Source organism: Polyergus mexicanus, unplaced genomic scaffold (genome assembly GCF_030449975.1).
Source record: "Polyergus mexicanus isolate NDT 795.1 unplaced genomic scaffold, iyPolMexi1.0 SCAF_21, whole genome shotgun sequence".
In the NCBI taxonomy this organism is placed as follows: Eukaryota; Metazoa; Arthropoda; class Insecta; order Hymenoptera; family Formicidae; genus Polyergus; species Polyergus mexicanus.
In genome coordinates, this window is record NW_027223341.1 from 210,516 (window position 1) to 227,827 (window position 17,312).

Here is a 17,312-nt window from a genome sequence, read left to right on the forward strand (position 1 = left end):
TTTTTTTTACATATAACCTGTTTAATGCTTGAACAACTATAAGTATTGTATATAACTAACAAAAATATAAATCTAGTCAGTATCGTCAATACATATTTATTTAGATTGTTCTTAAAAATCTTGAAACAATTATGTACGAAAAATTGTCTATGTTAAAAGAAAAATTACCGCATGTCTTTCTCTATAGATACATTTATCTATCTATAAAGAAATAAAAAAAATTGATATTAAAATAACAGATTAGATTATGAATTGCGTGCAATCCAAAAAAAGTAGCATCCAAATAAATTACGTTGCACAGAGAATTCTTTTTGCTATAGAAAAAATAATTATATATATATATATATACAATACATACACAGAGAGCTCTTTCAGATAATTATAAAAAGTAAACTCCAATAGAAAACTAAAACTTAATCCATGGCTAATCGCATTAATGGGCGTTGCTGTTAACGAAACCGGTGCCGTTGGACGTTGAACGCTTTTTTTTTTTTTTTTTTACCGCGCTGGAATTCCTAGAGATGGTGAGAGTATTGCGCGGCATTTCCGCAAGTGTACGTGCCTCTGATTGCGATTTCGAGAGAAAAGCTCGATCTTTGCTGCAACGTCGTCGGCGTGCTCGGTTTGCGGCCGGCCGCGGTAAAACAAAACCAAAATTAGATAACACCGTCCGACCGTACAGACCCACTATTGCGAAATCGTCGCACCATATGACACCTGTAAGAACGCAAACTTTCGCAGCGTATCTCGCGAAAATACGGATGCTGCAAAACTTTCACGCGTTTACGTACAATTGCTGTTAATTTTGATCATATTTTTCGACGTTTTATACTATACAATATTGCTTTTTAAATATAAAATCACTTAAACTGGATATATAACATATTTTTTACGAATTTTTGTGTTTATTTCTATTCTTTAATCATCAAACTGCTTTAAATATCAAACAAATTGCAAAGAAATAAAAATAAATTAATAAGATAAATTTCGAAATGCAATTAAAAATAACAGTTTTATAATCTATTATATGATGTATTATTTATCTAAAATTAACACAGAATTTTTCTTTTAAACTTTAATTTTAATTACAAAGATATTTTTAACACACATTATATATTAAAAAGCATAATAACAATAATAATACAATTTTTAAAATATTTTGCCTACTCGAAATTTTATTTTGAAAGAAATCTATCGTACTTCTTTCAGCAAAATTCGTTAAAGAATTTGTCTCGTAATATTATAATATATATCAGGATTTCTAGGGCACTTCGTACGCATTATTTTGATGCTCAAAATCGGCATATGTAATAATTCTGAAATTATTCTATCATTCTTTTCATGATTCGCGATCATCTCCCTCTCTTTCGTTTTTCTCATCGAGCAGTGCGTATATCAAAGCGGATACTCCGCATCTATCAATTACTAACAATCGTTTTGCGATAATATTATCCGGTCAGACAGATAATTTCGCAACGGTGAATCCAACGTGGGGAAATACACCGCGCGGATTGCGTTATTGCATTTACAGGATTAATTACGAAACGAACGCATCTAAACGGTCCTGCGTTACGTTCAGCTGGCGCACTCATTATCTAATGTTAGGCGTACGTTGAATTTATCACAGTTTAATTACGCCATCAACAGTCGGCGCGCTTTGCCGCCATGAAATATGATTATACGTTTGACAATAGGATAACATAATCTGCTTCCGACCGCTTACAACTGCCGAAATGTGCTCTTAATGGCACTGCTGCTGCGAGCGTCATCCTAGTCACGTGCTATTTTATAGATGCAACCAGAATAGTGCAGCACGTTGTTGATGTTGCTCGCGCGTAAATATACGGATCGGAGAATTTTGAAAATTATTTTTCTTGAAAAAAAAAAAATATGTATATATATATATATATGATTTTTTATTTTAACGTATATATATTATGTATAACTATTATTTGTTTTTACATTTATACAATATATATCGCTATATATTAATTTTAAAAGAAGAGATCAAAAAAATATTGCGACTTGAATGTTTACAAAAAATAGACATATTCTGCATATTTTACATACTGTATATTCTTGCAAGATATATAACTATTAAATCATAAATTTATACAAAATTGTATGTTTTATTTAAATTTATGATATACTATATTATAAATTCTATCGTGTTCAAAATTTCAACAGGTTTTTATAGCCATCTCTTTTTTAGATGCAAAGTGATTTAATCAAGATATAATTTCAAATATAATGTTTTCGTGAAAATTATTAAAATTAAATATGGTGACAAGTTATTTTATTATAACTATATATTATATGTTTTATTGTTGAAAATACTGTGTATGCAAATATCTATAAAACTAGTGTCGCGCATGACCTTTTCGCTTAATATAAATAATGAGAAGGAAAGGTTGCTATGTAAGCAATAAATGCGAAAAAGGAATTGAAATGGATAAAGAATGCGATGAAGAACGCCTGCTCACGTTTCGCCGCGCCTCTTTTCGATCAACTCGCCGTTTTGCATCGATTTCACGTGGCTATCCACGTGTTCTTGTCACGTCCGCTTACCATTTCCAACCCATCTCGCGATCTTTGCGAGAGATCGATTTCAACGTAGATGCACATAAACGTGCGTTTCGGAAGAAAGTGCACGACGAAACGCATCGCGCCAAAGACAGAATTGTCATCGCAACCTCTTATGATAGAAGAAGGAACATTTTCTAACGAACTTTAGCAAAGAATATGAAAAAAATTAAAAATTACATTTAAATCATAAAATTCTTATTGTAATAAGAATTTAGAAAATCTATTATTAAATTCTAAAAATTGATAAAAAGATAATGCTGTATAATCAAATTGATATTTAAATAATAATGAAAAAAATTCTAATCTATAAATATAAACTCAACACTCTTCAACGCGATAGTTAAGCGACTGATAATTTTGAACTTTTTATAGGTACTTTTATTTAATTATAATTTTTATCTCAGGTCAGATTATCTCTAAAGATGAGTACTTAAACAGCGGCACATAAAGACAGCCCTGAGTGAAATGAAACGTTAAAGTCCCATGAGACATTGGCGGCGATCGTAAAATGATATCGAATTTGTGACATAGGAAGGAAAGAAAAGAGAAGGAAATGGTTGGGTTGCCGCATCGTTACCAAGCTTATCGACGAAGCTCGTCTTGCAGGAATAAATTTCTGATGGATTGGATTTATATGTATTTGATATGATACTATACTTTTATCAAAAAGACAAGCATGTGAGAAAGCACAGAAAAATGAAGAAAATCACGAGAATAAAATAATTGCAAAATTTTAAATAACAAAAATTAAATGTTATAAGAATTGATAAGCAAATCTAAATATTTTCTCATATGTATTATTACCTGAATATCTGAAACGAAATGCTATGGTCTCGCCTTCTCTCGCGCCACCGCAGATTCACGTTATTCTAGCTCGACTCTTGACAGGCGTCAAGATCGTTAACCGAAGGTGTAACTGAACGATGTCAAGTTGGCGATGTAATTTCTCATATGCAATTTCTCATACGCCACCCATGTCACCGAGGTTACGCCGGACGTGCGGTTACTCTCTTTGCGTCATTTATTACCGCATCCTGAGCAACAAAAAGAATCCGTCGATAAAACTCAACGACGACGACGAAGCCGGGCTTCGAGCTTTTTCTGCGATGGAGTTTAATTAGCCCTGTAACGTCTGCGAAAGGTCAACCGCGTGCGAGACGAAAGTGCCACTTCTACGCAAACACATTGGAGAGAAAGTTTTCACCGAAGTTGATTGGCTTCATTTCTCTGTTGATGCGGTGGCTCTTCGCGTTGGGTAAAGTTAGAAAAGGAATCGAAGTTTTCTCTCTCTCTCTCTCTTTCTTTCTTCTTTCTCTTTCTCTATCTTTCTTTATCTCAGATAATTGCATCGCTGCAGACTTTCTTCCGACACAATGTGCATTTCTCTCCTACCCCTTTTTCCATCTCCCGCCGTTGATGAAATTACGTAAGCTCTATTTTTCGAGCACACAAATGCCGGAATGCTTATCCTCTGGAGAGAGGAACCTCGTAAGGAAATACGGCGATGGGCGGAAACAGTAATAACGGAGCTCAGTACCTGGCTAAAGTATTCGGTGAAGGCATCAGGAGTATCACTCTGATGACATTTTCAAGTAGTCGTTACATGCCGATGATGGATGCATCTTCTTCTTATGTTCCTTATAGATTTATGGCCGGACGTAAGCCGAGTTTCAGAATCTGATTTACATTTATTGTTCAAAGGATCAGAGTCTCTTTGTTAAATTACGCTGAAGAGCAATTTTTGTTTTACATTTCGCATTTAGAAAGCATTTTAATCCTGCTCATTTAAAATTAAATCTATTTTTTCCTAAATAAACATGTGCTTTTTAAAAATATTTTATATCTAATAATCCGAAAATTAGGAGCTATTATTTATTTAAAAACATTATTTGTTACAAATAATAATTAAATGTTGTATTATAAAGTGAAAATAATAACATTGCTTTCGTAAATCTAATTGTTACATCAGTAGTGGTTATTATATTATATGTATTTCCTCACGGAAATATTTTGTTTTTTTCGTTGTATTTGCATTCCTTCGGTAGAAACTTTGCGGCTGGATTGTCAGATTAAATTTTCCACTTCATAATTCTCTTCAAACATACACATTCATATAATTTAAACAATAATTTAGATAAATAACTAGATAAATGTTACTTGATTTTTGCTAAAATTTATTAATTGGATTATTTAATTACAGCTTTTTTATAATCACACACACATTATTTTTTAATAAAGAATATACAATATGTATAAAAAAATTCTGTAATTATATACACACACACAATGTTACATAACTGTTTCCTTTAATATTCCATTTAATAATATATTTTCTTTATTTTGTTACTTATATTTATATTACATACAGTATTACTTTTAATTACGTAACAATGCATATGTATGATGTTAACAATTATCTTATTACACAATCTACAGGCAATCGTGAATAGATATGAATAATAATCATGACATTTAAAAACAAATTACGAGTTTCATAGTAAATCATGAATAAAATTGGAATTTATTCAGCATCATACGTCAGCGACACAATCGTCTTCTTTACTCGTTTTGCGCAAAAAATTATACTTGTCATACGGAGAAAGAAAAAGAAAGAAAGAAATTCTATCGAAATCCAAAATGTTCATACCGATTGCACGCCCAACGAAGCACGCTGAAGTCGCATCCACTTTTCCGCATTGCGATTCCGCGAGTCAATTTCAACCGGTGGCAGTGATTTCCATTCTTGAAAACCTGCCTTTTCCATTTGGCGAAAACGATTTGCTCGAGACCCCTATTGCTTTCCCTTTTTCTCTATATATTCCCCAAATTCGGAAGGATTCTACCGTATCGGATCGATCCTACGCGACTATATCGACGGTGTGCGAGTGTATAGTCTATGATACATGTCATCTAAATATAATAAGAGGTGGGAGTCAGAGGTGAATGTCCTGAAAGACTCACACTTTGACAGTCTCAAAGATCTTCTTGCTACCAAAGTCCCGATATATCTTGCAAAATATTGTATTATTTGAAAAGGCGTCCTTTTTCTTTTAGAAAAAAATCCACTTTCATCTTACAAAGAATTTTTTACAAAAATGTCAGAATATTGTTACTTTTTTTTTTTTTTTTTTTTTTTTTTATTTATTGGCTTGATGAGAAATCGAGAAAAATATTTTTTAATTTAATAATGACTAATGTCATTAATATTGATTTAATTTACATATAGAGGGATATGCGGAAAGAACATTAGGTGACATCGTGTTTTCGGAGACTTTATATTGTGTTCTGCTATTGTGTGTATCTGACATTACTGACAGCGCTAGAGTGAGAATATAGTCATGTGTCGATAGGTAGAACCGCTCGCTTTGATCAGTCTATCAGTATGCATTGCGCCATAATGGACATTTACGTAACATGGCTCCCGTGATTGTGCCTACCATGTGATATAAAGATGTTCGTCATCCTCGGCAAAATCTTCTTTGGCAAATTACAAATGCTAAACGTGATCCACGTCGCGGTGGCGGCTAGCTTTTCGAAAGCGTGTCAAGGATACGCTCGACGAAGGTCAGTCACTCTCGTGAAGTTTAGTCGGTCATTCGACTGGCTGACTATTAAATTGCTCGCCTACTCTGTTCGAGTAAAAGTGACAGGCCGATTAGAGATACCGTTACGATCTTTAATATCGTCAGAATTGCATGGGTAATCATTTCTCAATGTAATCAGATGCGACATCTCATCAGTGTTACATATATTTACATCTTTATAAAGCGCATATATTGTATTTAATATGTGTGTGTACGTGCGTGTGTGATGCCATACTTAAAGAGATTAATACATAAATAAAATTAGAAAATTTATATATATATTTTGCATTTGCATTTTATATTTACGATAATAATCCATAGGTATGAAAATTGGATTTTTGAACGTAACACTCTTTGTTTTTCTAAATGTGAAACAAGCATAACGGCACGCTCGACATGATACATCGCGACGGGTATTAAGCTCAATAATGACTGCTGGCGGATTTGTACATTCGAGCAACGGATTTAGCAGAGTGCGTTGTGAATGCGTGCATTGTGGAACAAACAATGGCATGGACGGTGTCACCTAAATCCCTCGGATTCTGGCAAGCTTTTTATATTGCCGGGGAGGACATCTCTTAATTACGTCATATATATTTTTTCTCGCATCGTTCTAAAAGCATAGCGACCGTTATTACAGTAGATTATCTATTATTGCATTTTATGATGGATAATATGCTCTATATTTTATCTCAATTTTATTTTAATCTTTTCTCTCGCGCAAATAAAGTTTATATAAAATTTTTAATAAACAAATTTCCCTTTTTTAAGTAAAAAAATAAGAGAATTTATTTTATGACGATGTAATTAAGAATTGCTATTCTCATTAATTTTGCATACAAAAAGTGTCATATAAACTTTGTACATTACCATCGAGATCGAGAAATAAAATTATAATAGTATCGAAACTCGAATAATAAAAATTGCGGTAGCCCGAGCTCCGTTAATGGTTCCCCTAATAGAAGTAATTTATTTTATCTTTTACTATTTTATAATCTATGTGATGAGAAGCGATGTTGTGGAACCGAAAAAGTGAAACAAAGAGCAAAAGTCGGAGAATGTCCATTAAGAAGTCCGCTGAATATTAACGTGACGAAATCTTTTCTGACGCTTTCGCGGCGCGGAGATTAACGAGGCGATTATTAAAATATGCGGTACGTCAGTCTAATTAGTCTGGCGACGAAATTAAGAGGGCATCCCTACTTTGTTGGCCTTACTCGTTATCTTTTCCGATTTCACAAAAGTCACGGACTTTGCCACGATGCAATTTTGTCATCTTATCTTGCTTCGCTTAATTTACGCCAACGAATTAAGTTGGTGGAATATTTTTTTATCGCTGCTTTTAATAGATTTACTTTTAACGCGGACTTCAACATTGAGAAATTTTTTTGACAAAGATTTCAATATTTGAGAAGATGATAATTTAAGGACGATAATATTTTGCGGATTAAGTATTATTCAAATAATTAAAAAAATTAATAATTAAAAAAAATATATAAATACATATATAAAAAATGTAAAAGTTATTTGTTGTTGGGATATAAAAGAAAAGATCTCAGGATTTAGAAATGGGATATATAGATATTGCAAAGAGAAATGAGCAAATAAAAATTTATTATGTCAAATTAGACTAGACAAAAACAAATAGAATCGTTGCCGAAATTTTACATCGCGCTATGTTGGGTGAAGCGTGCGACGAGATTCGCGATTTACGCAACCACGTATTAATTATAACTCAGCCTTACGGCTTTACAGCGGAGCAACCGCGCGTGAGATTATTATGCTGCGATATTATATACATCGGTGGCAAAGATTTCCGTGACTTGCATTCTTGTGACATAATATCACCAACTATGCTGCTTAGATGCGAATCTATCTGCAGCTGCGGTTTCGCGATCGATCTTCATTACTATATGTATTTATCGCCGCTTATTATTGTTACATAAAACAAATATTGTTCTAGAAATTTTACTTCAACCCATCTTTCTCGCAGCAGTCATGTTGTGAGAGGTAACTTTCGAATGGAATTGTATCGAGAAATGCGTGAGCTGGTGAAAGCGGTCGTCATCACGTTGAGACGCACAGTTTGTATTCTCGCAACTTGTACTTGTGATTAAGATTACTAAAATATTTAAAATTCAATTCTCTCGCGCAGTATATGCGGGTTTGGGATTTTATCGTTAGATATATTTTATTCAACCGTATTTTTATTGAATTATACAACATGTTTTATTTCTTTATGAATACAATATGTTGCTAAATTTTATAGAATTAATTCATATATGTTAAAAAATATAACAGAGTCTGTGTTATCCAAAAAAAAAAAATATTAAAATTTATAAATACTATAGAATAAACTTGCTCTCTCTTTCATAATGTTTGAGTTTTTTCTTACTCCAAAGTGTTTAATAATTTTTATAACTTACAGACATTTTAATTTGAATTGAAATATTTTAAATTATCACATATAATAAAATTTATTTGTATAAGAATATATATATATATATATATATATATATATACATACATATGAAAGTTTTATATTTATTTAGTGTAAACTTTATTTTAACGCGACCATATTGCAACAGCCTTACTGCGACATTTGATATAAATCGTGTGCACAGTGTGCACAAATGTTCATACTTTCCCAGAGAAATACAAATACTTTCCACATCGTAGCATGTTGTTACAATCTTTTTTTTTTTCTTATTAAATCATAAAAAAAACTAATTTGTCTCTCAATCGGAATTTGTTTTTTATACATCTACAAATAGATATTCAGTATTTTCGTCGTTGCTTTAATATCGACAATATTTTGCATGAACGCACAAACGATCGTATGTATACATGCGTGATCTCTTCCGTATTGCGTAATTGCAATTGGCGAAGTTCTCGGTTGCCTGAGTGCAATCGCCGCATTTTTCTAGTACACACATGGTCGGAGAAACTCATTATATCACCGATTGAAAAGACATTAATGACAATCGGAAAAAAACCGAAAAAAAAAAGTTATGGGGTTTTGAGCCATCTGATTCTTTCGGTAATTATGATTTTTTCTGTATTTGCGAGTTTGATCGACGTGGGCTAATTCTGGTGAAGAGAATTAATTCCATTATTGCAAAACGAATATTGTATGTACAATATTATACTAGGCAAATATTAATCTTTCAACCTTTGAGTTCAAAAAATTGCAGTAATTTTTAAATTATTTGCAGAAAAAAAACAAGCATTATGTAATTACTTACGTAATACAAGCGAATAAATTTCTCTTTATTGGTCTGCAAAAAAATACATTTCGTCGGTTTGTTCTTGACGGTTGGTAGATATCTATGAGAAAGAGCCAATATATTTTAAGAGATTTTTGAAGTAGGCGCATTTTTTGGGAAAGAATGATAATAAATCACGAGATGATAAGTTTATGTTTATGGATATAAATAAAATTATGTATAGAAAACTGACAAGTTGTGAAATGCATAAATTGAGGTCTTTGTATTACGATATTATCAATTTAACAATTACAATCATAAAATAAATTACAATTAGAAGTTAAACATAAATAATATCAAAACTCACAAAGTTATTAATTCGGAATGTCATTTAATTTTTAATTATTACCGTAAGAAAATATAAGATTATATTTTTTGTTATAAAGTTTAGAAACATATAAATTTATAAAAAATTATATATATATTTATAAAATACATTGTTTTGCAAACTGTTATTTTATTAAAATAAATTAGCGTGCGTTAATATTAAATTATTGTTATGTACTAACTTTCTTGCATCTAAAAAATTTTTGCAAACGTTTTTCTTTTTAAAAATCGATATTTGACGGAAAGGATGTATTTTTTCTTGCATTCTAACTCTTTATTTCAAATGTATGTACAATATATACGATTTCTGTGCAAATTTATGATTTTATTATTCGTATTGTTATATTGTTGTGCGACATATATATAGGCGAGAGTACTTCATTTCTCTTTTATCATCCACTCTGCTTAAAGAAAAGTATCAATATTAATAGCCTTTTCATTTTCTTTGCAGACGACTGTCCAAATTGTGTGGACGAGCATAGCGGCAGCTTGGCGGCTTCAAGATGGACGATGCCCCTGCTGAAGCTGGGCGAGAAGAGGTACTATCTGGGGATCTTCTTCAAGGTATCGCTCCTGCCAGTTACGCTGATTTATCTGGCCGAACCGTCGACCCGACTCCCTCTCTCTCTCTCTCTCTCTCTTCCTCTCTCTTTCCTTCTCGGACTTTATCAAATTATTTCCGAGGTCGTAACTTTCCGGCTTTGCCGTCACGGACGGTTTTACGGTGCATCGAATGCCGGAAACCACCCTAGTAAAGGTCTTTCCGGATAACAGTGACCCTGTGTTGGTTACGATACAGCAAAGAAGCTTGCGTGATAAGAGAAAGAGAATGAAACACGTCATAAAAGAAACGACGTATGTGGCACGTAAAAGAAAATTGGAGGAGTTCCTAGCAAAAGCGGTTTCAGATTTTAAACGTCAAACTTACTGTTATGAAGAAATTTTCTACTTATATATAACATGCTTAACATTTTTTTCTTCAACTTAATGTTTCCACAAAATTCTTCTTTAATCTCTAATATTAGGGATAATATTAGTAATTAATTCTATTTATGTTTAACTTTTAATTGTAATTTATTTTTTAATTTTTTTTTATAAAATTTACGGTAGCATGGAGGCGTATAAAATCTCGATGATTACAATAATGCATGATATCACACGAGTCTTTCAGAACGACAATCCTGCTTCTGTCATGTTTAATGCATGTCCTTTCACGCGCGAACACAATCGTATCGATTAGGTTCACCCTTATTATGGCTTCTCGGATAATCAGAACGCTTTTATTGACTTACGCACGCTATTAACATGGATTTCGCAATTCCACCGGTACAGATCCGGCTTCGCTGCGATCTTGCTGAAAGTGGGTGGCGTAAAAACGCTCCTTTTAACGGGCTTCTCACAATAAACGCAGGGAGAAGAGAGCAAGTGGGATCTCTCTTTTCCTCTTAATCAGCTATTTTAATTGGATCACATCGAGAACGAGCCCTCTTTGTTGGCCAAATAAATAATGGCCAACACCCTGGATTAAACCACCCTTAATTGAAATCTTGCGAAACAACTATACTCGTGCAGTAACGGATTTCTCGAGTAAATTGACGAAAGATAGCGAATTTTCTGGGTTTTCTTAACGATAGAGAATGTTGCCTTCCTCATTACTACTGGATAATTTATTTAAGGAAAATTTACGTAGGAAAGTTAACGTATCTTTCATTTGTGCATTTGTTTTTTTTTTTACGTTTACAAACAAGAAAGAATTAGAATTTTATTTATTATAAAAAAGAAGAAAATGTAATTGAAAATATGAAAATGTAGAAAATTATTATTGAACTTAATAGAAAAAATGTACTATAATTTACGCTAGATATGTTTTTTTTATTTTTAATTATTAGATTCTCATCTTCTTTCGCCACAGTATGTATTTTGCATTATGAAGCATGTATACAGATTTCTTAGATTTCGAAACATCTATAACATGCCATTGATTGTTACATACTATTGCTATTTCGTTTAAGAAACATGAGCCTTTGTCATGCATGAGTAACGATGCTTTCATGTCGATGTGTACGGAGAGGGAATGCAACGTTACTTCGCTTCTGTGCAATCATGACAATATTCTATTTATTACGCTTTATTTGCATTCCCGATGGGTTATATGCGATTTTTCGCGTTCATCTCGTTCCTTTTTCTCTGTTCTGTGTAAGTGCTTTCGGCCAAATCGCCGAAAGAGCGTCAAGAGAGCAAGAGCGAAATTCGGCACCATTGACATAGATAAAGTACGAAAGGCAATATTTGCTATGCTCTTAGATAAATTTTGTTTGAACGACTAAGCAAAAGTATATACATAGTACATGTTGCAGTAAATACAACGAATGTCATTATAACAAATAATAATTAAAAAACCTTGCAAAAAAGATTGTTATATATAATGATAATTTTGGGATTGAATATAACAAAGCAGTTAAAATAAAAAGTATTATAATTATTATGGCGATAAATATTAGAAAGAGAGCAAATATTAGAAAAAGAGCATATATAAAGATTTTATTAGAAATCTTTTAAAAATAAATTAATTATATATTTTTTACAAATACAAATTTTTGTTTTATCAATTTTAGATTTGTCAAACTAATAATAAATTATATATAAATCTATCTAGTATATGAAAATAACAGCAACTTTAATTTGAATTATATTAAACATGAAGATTAAGAATTAAAACACAAATAATTTACACAAACTTATAAACTGTCGACAATGTTAATTGCTAACGATGTTAATTCAATTTTTTAACGTAGTCTTTAAGATAATGATTAATTAGCAGAAAATTTCATAAAATGTGAAAAATATAAATAAATGTCTCTCTGAATTACGATAATTATTTTATCTAAATGTTCTATGTGTTTGTAAAAATAAATATTTTATTCGATCACAGTAAAAACATTTTATAATCAAATATTAATCTATTTCATAATATTTATTTAAAATAATGAAATAATTGTTTGATTAATAATAATAATAATTGTGTGCAAAGTGTACGTGAACTATATAATAGTCGCGGTTAGTTTGAGTTAATTAACATAATAATATTATTGCGAGTTTTTATCTGAAGCAATATGATGATTTTGTGAAGTTATCAAAAGATCCAAGAGACGAAAAGTCGCTCGCTATATGTCTTATTGTTAGTAGAGTGCATGGTGTAGTTGCTGCATAAACGCGTTTCGTAAGCCACATTGTTGTTCTTACGGAATTTCAAGAGGATAATCTAGTCTCTCGGTACAGATGCGTTACGCGTTCTAATTATGCAGACAAGAAACTTCGAAGATCTCAAATAGCTGCATAACTTGAACTACATTCTACAACTTTTCGTCGCGTGATTTTATATATGATCAGTTATTATCGCAAAGAAATATGTATATATATATATATGGTTTTATTAAAAATTCTCTAAATACTAGAGAATCGATGCGTGGTGAGTACGCGATGAGGGATTGCAACTTTGCACTTAAATGATTGCAGTGGCCAAGCGAGAATGCTGCACTGTACGATTCCGTGCTGTCGGGAAGTTTCTAATGCTCGTAAAGGACTATTTCCCTGCAAAATGGCGCGATACTCGCGCTTCTGCAATGTACCGCCGTCGTAAAAAACACATAATACAACGTATATGACCTAAGTTATCTACGATAATCGATATGTGGCGCGCGCATGATACGTGATATTAAAATACCGAAATATAACTTTGCGCACCGTACTATTGGATTTTTCTTAAGCGTTATAAAATATTGCAATACGTAATCGTGCAGCGAATATCTGTGTCATTATAATTGATAATTTTTTTGTGATGCTAGTCTTAAGGAAAAGATCTATGACAGTCTTAAAGAAAAAGTAATGAAAAGCAATGAGAAAGCTTAGATTTAAAGTGTTCGATGAAGGGAAGAAGAACGAAGAGGAAGAAGTTCGAAACTGTTTTTTATTTGTGAGAAAATTTTATTTGATTTTTATTCGCATTAAGAAAGAATGATTTTTCTTTTATTAATAATGTTTATTTTTCTAATCTATCATTATGTTCGCATTATAAATATACATGTTCATAAATATTGTTATTGAAAAGATTTGTCTTTTTATATTTATAGAATTAATAATAACTCAATGTATCTAAAATATACCCTTGTATTTAACGATCAAATTGATTGATTGCATTATGTATGATTGCATTTGATTATTCACGAAAAAATAAACTTTGATTTATATTACTAGAAATTTCGTCGCATATTTGGGTTTTCGTACAATAATTCGATGCGCCGTAATACTCTGGATTATTAACATGCAAGACAGTAGATTTCATTACGTATCCGTAATATTCCAAACGTTGTTCTCGAATATGGTCTCACGTAATCGATATCAGAATGGTGATTATGTAATCTTAGTGTAAATATTAATGTGCGCTCGCACAATGTACGTGCTGTTAGTTATTAATGCCGATCAATCTGTTACAATAAACGATGAACACGTATGTTACATGTGAGCATTAAGGACAGCTTATCTAAACATCATAATTTACTTACACATAATTTACCAATAGCTCCACTGTTTCTCTTTACCATAATTATTATTATAGTAATTAATACGATATTTTACAATTAGATTACGACACTTCTCTCTCACAATAATCCGTTTTGCATAATTGCCATTTATAATGACTTAGCATTATAATTTAGCATTATAAATTATTTATATATTGTTTGCATAACACATTGGTCGTTAGCAATACTCAACGTAATATTGTTTGCAATAAATATTAATTGCAATAAATTGCTACTATAACACATTAATTTCCAATGTACTACATAGAGTCATAAACCTTACTATATCTCTTCTCTCTTTATCACAGGCAAATTGGTATAGAGCTTCGCAATACTGCCGTTATCACGGGATGCATCTGGCGAGTATAGCTTCACAGGAAGAAAACGACAGGCTTGAGAAGCATATCAAGGACTTTGGTCTCGGTCATGAACACTTTTGGACGTCCGGCACCGATCAGGCTGAGGAAGGAACCTTTTTCTGGATGGCTAACGGCAGGCCGATTACGTTCGAAAATTGGAACGTTGGTGAACCAAATAATTTCCGGTAAGAGTGCTCTGTGATTGCGGACAATTTACATTCTTTCTGATATTGATCGCAATTCTGTTGCGATATAATTGAATAATAAATCGAATATTACAAATCATTTGTGATAGAAATTCGTCGTCTGTTCTCTTATTTTTATCGGCAAACATTATATCTATTAAACAAAAATTCATTCTATTGAATTAAAAAAAGATTTTAATTTTGCAATATTTCAAATATTTATTGTATATATTTAATGATAATACAACATAAAACTTTTATTCTGTTTTTTTTTTTTTTTTTTTTTTTTTAATAAAAATATATAATAAAAAGAAAATATTTTAATCATATTCTACGATATATGCAAGAAAGAGCATGCGTATTTAAAACTATTAAAATTATGGATTTTTTATCCGAAGAAAAAATTTTAATACAATGTATTTCTTACAACTTGGCATAAAAGATATCGCGCAAACTTTATCTAACGCTCTTACTCTCTCCCATTCTCTTTAGATACGAGAATGGCGAAGAGGAGCATTGCCTGGAGCTCTGGAACAGGGACGGTAAAGGTCTCAAATGGAATGACAGCCCCTGCAGCTTCGAGACTTTCTTCGTCTGTGAGGTGCAATGAGTTTGTGCGAAAGGCAAGGGACGGAAGGAACTATACGTGCGAGAGAGCATTCACGCGATGATGGCGTATCCTTTGGATGATCCTCGAGAAAGCTGCGTGTAACGCATTCTTGTTGGTCATCCGTTTGTTTTGGCGGACTTAGTAAGAGAGAAGGAGAGAAAGAAATTTGAAATGTGACGTGTGCGCTCGGACTGAAAACTATGTGCGATTCGCCAGTCGCTACCGTTGTCACGTTTGCACATCCGACATTTGTGTGCGCGCGAAATGACATCCGGTTCAGTCACTTCTTTCCGTAAAAGTATCACCAGGCGACAGACCGAGCGTCGAATAAATCTGCAATGTCGGACGATAAAAACAATTCGCTCATATTTTGTGCAGAAGCGGTTCTCTGGAGGGATACTGGATTATATGTAATATATTTCGGGGTTCTTGCGTACTTTTAAAAGATCTTTTATTTTAAATTCAAAAGCAAATACATAATTTTATTAATATACATTTTTATTGTTTTATTTAAAGAAAGCATAAATATTTAGAGTAATCTTTTGTATTTTTATATATTTCAATGGATTTCAAATCAATTTATATACTGCCGCTTGTGTGAGAACAAAATATTTTATATCAACGGATCAAGACTTACAATTAGATGACTATCGATATACTTGTCGACGCTTCTAAGATAATAGAGACGCTGCTTATAAAGTTCTTTCAAATCCTTATACGTATGCACTGCATCATGATCTAGATATTGCTCTTTTATTAATTTAAAATAAACAAAAATTATAAAATAAATAATGAAGTATAATTAAGTATATTACTGTTATAAATTATATTCTTATATTTGTTTCAGTTATTAATGCTAATAACCCTTATGAAATGATTTTATCTTTATGCGAGACGACCGGATTCTTGTATCGATTCTTCGATTACAGCAAATCTGAAAGCTTTTGACGCTTGGTGATATCATATATTGATTAATCAATTCTTCAATAAAATATAGATTAATTAACACGTATATCCTAGATGTTAAAAGCATCATAATCTAGATGAATTACGCAATAAATGTATGCAAAAAATTATTTTGATATTGTTGCAAATATATCTTTAATATTGAATCAAAAATTAGGGAATTATTTAGCAAATAATATAATAACAAATTTACCGATTTATGCACGAAACAGTTAAACCGAGTAATTTCTTTCGACATCTGCTAATTTCACGAGTCTATCCGACACTTTACTATATTTTAGATTTTTTTCTTTCTTATACCAATACTACAATATAAATAACATATATATATATATATATATATATAAATATGCGAATTTGTATATATTTAAGCCACAATAGATAATGATTTGTTGCGAGTATAATATTAATATTAGTACGAATAAATCAAAAGATTCTAGTGATGCTATAATGCATTCTGATATTGAGAACTCTGCAGCCGTTCGAATACTTATTATATGTATATTCAATGTTAAAGATTTCTTTGCAAACATATTTTTAATAGACATCAATTACATCACCGTTACTATCTTGATAGAAAATATAAGTATAATATAAATATAATAAAATGAGAATAGAAAAAGTGATAGGAATTTCATAAAATGTGAGTAGTCCATGTGAATAGTCTAAATTACAATATATTAATAAATATATACATATATTAATAAATATATATATATAATTAATATAATTTTTAATTAATATAATTAATTAATATAATTAATATAATTATCTTTATAGCTTCTCAAGTTTTAAAATTTCAGATAAGGTGTTCAAGATCTTTTGTGTATTTTTAATTTATATCTAATT

General features: G+C 31.5%; 1 protein-coding gene across 1 annotated transcript in view; it reads left to right on the top strand.

Moving 5' to 3' along the window:
- The window catches only part of LOC138942045 (low affinity immunoglobulin epsilon Fc receptor), an 83,210-nt gene extending 67,282 nt beyond the window's left edge, over positions 1-15,928 (top strand). The window contains exons 4-6 of the mRNA XM_070312077.1: positions 10,215-10,327; positions 14,652-14,887; positions 15,380-15,928. Of these exons, the coding sequence (XP_070168178.1) occupies positions 10,215-10,327; positions 14,652-14,887; positions 15,380-15,497 (467 nt within the window). The 3' untranslated portion in view covers positions 15,498-15,928. The remainder of the gene's footprint in view (positions 1-10,214; positions 10,328-14,651; positions 14,888-15,379) is intronic.
- Positions 15,929-17,312: the final 1,384 nt, after the last annotated feature.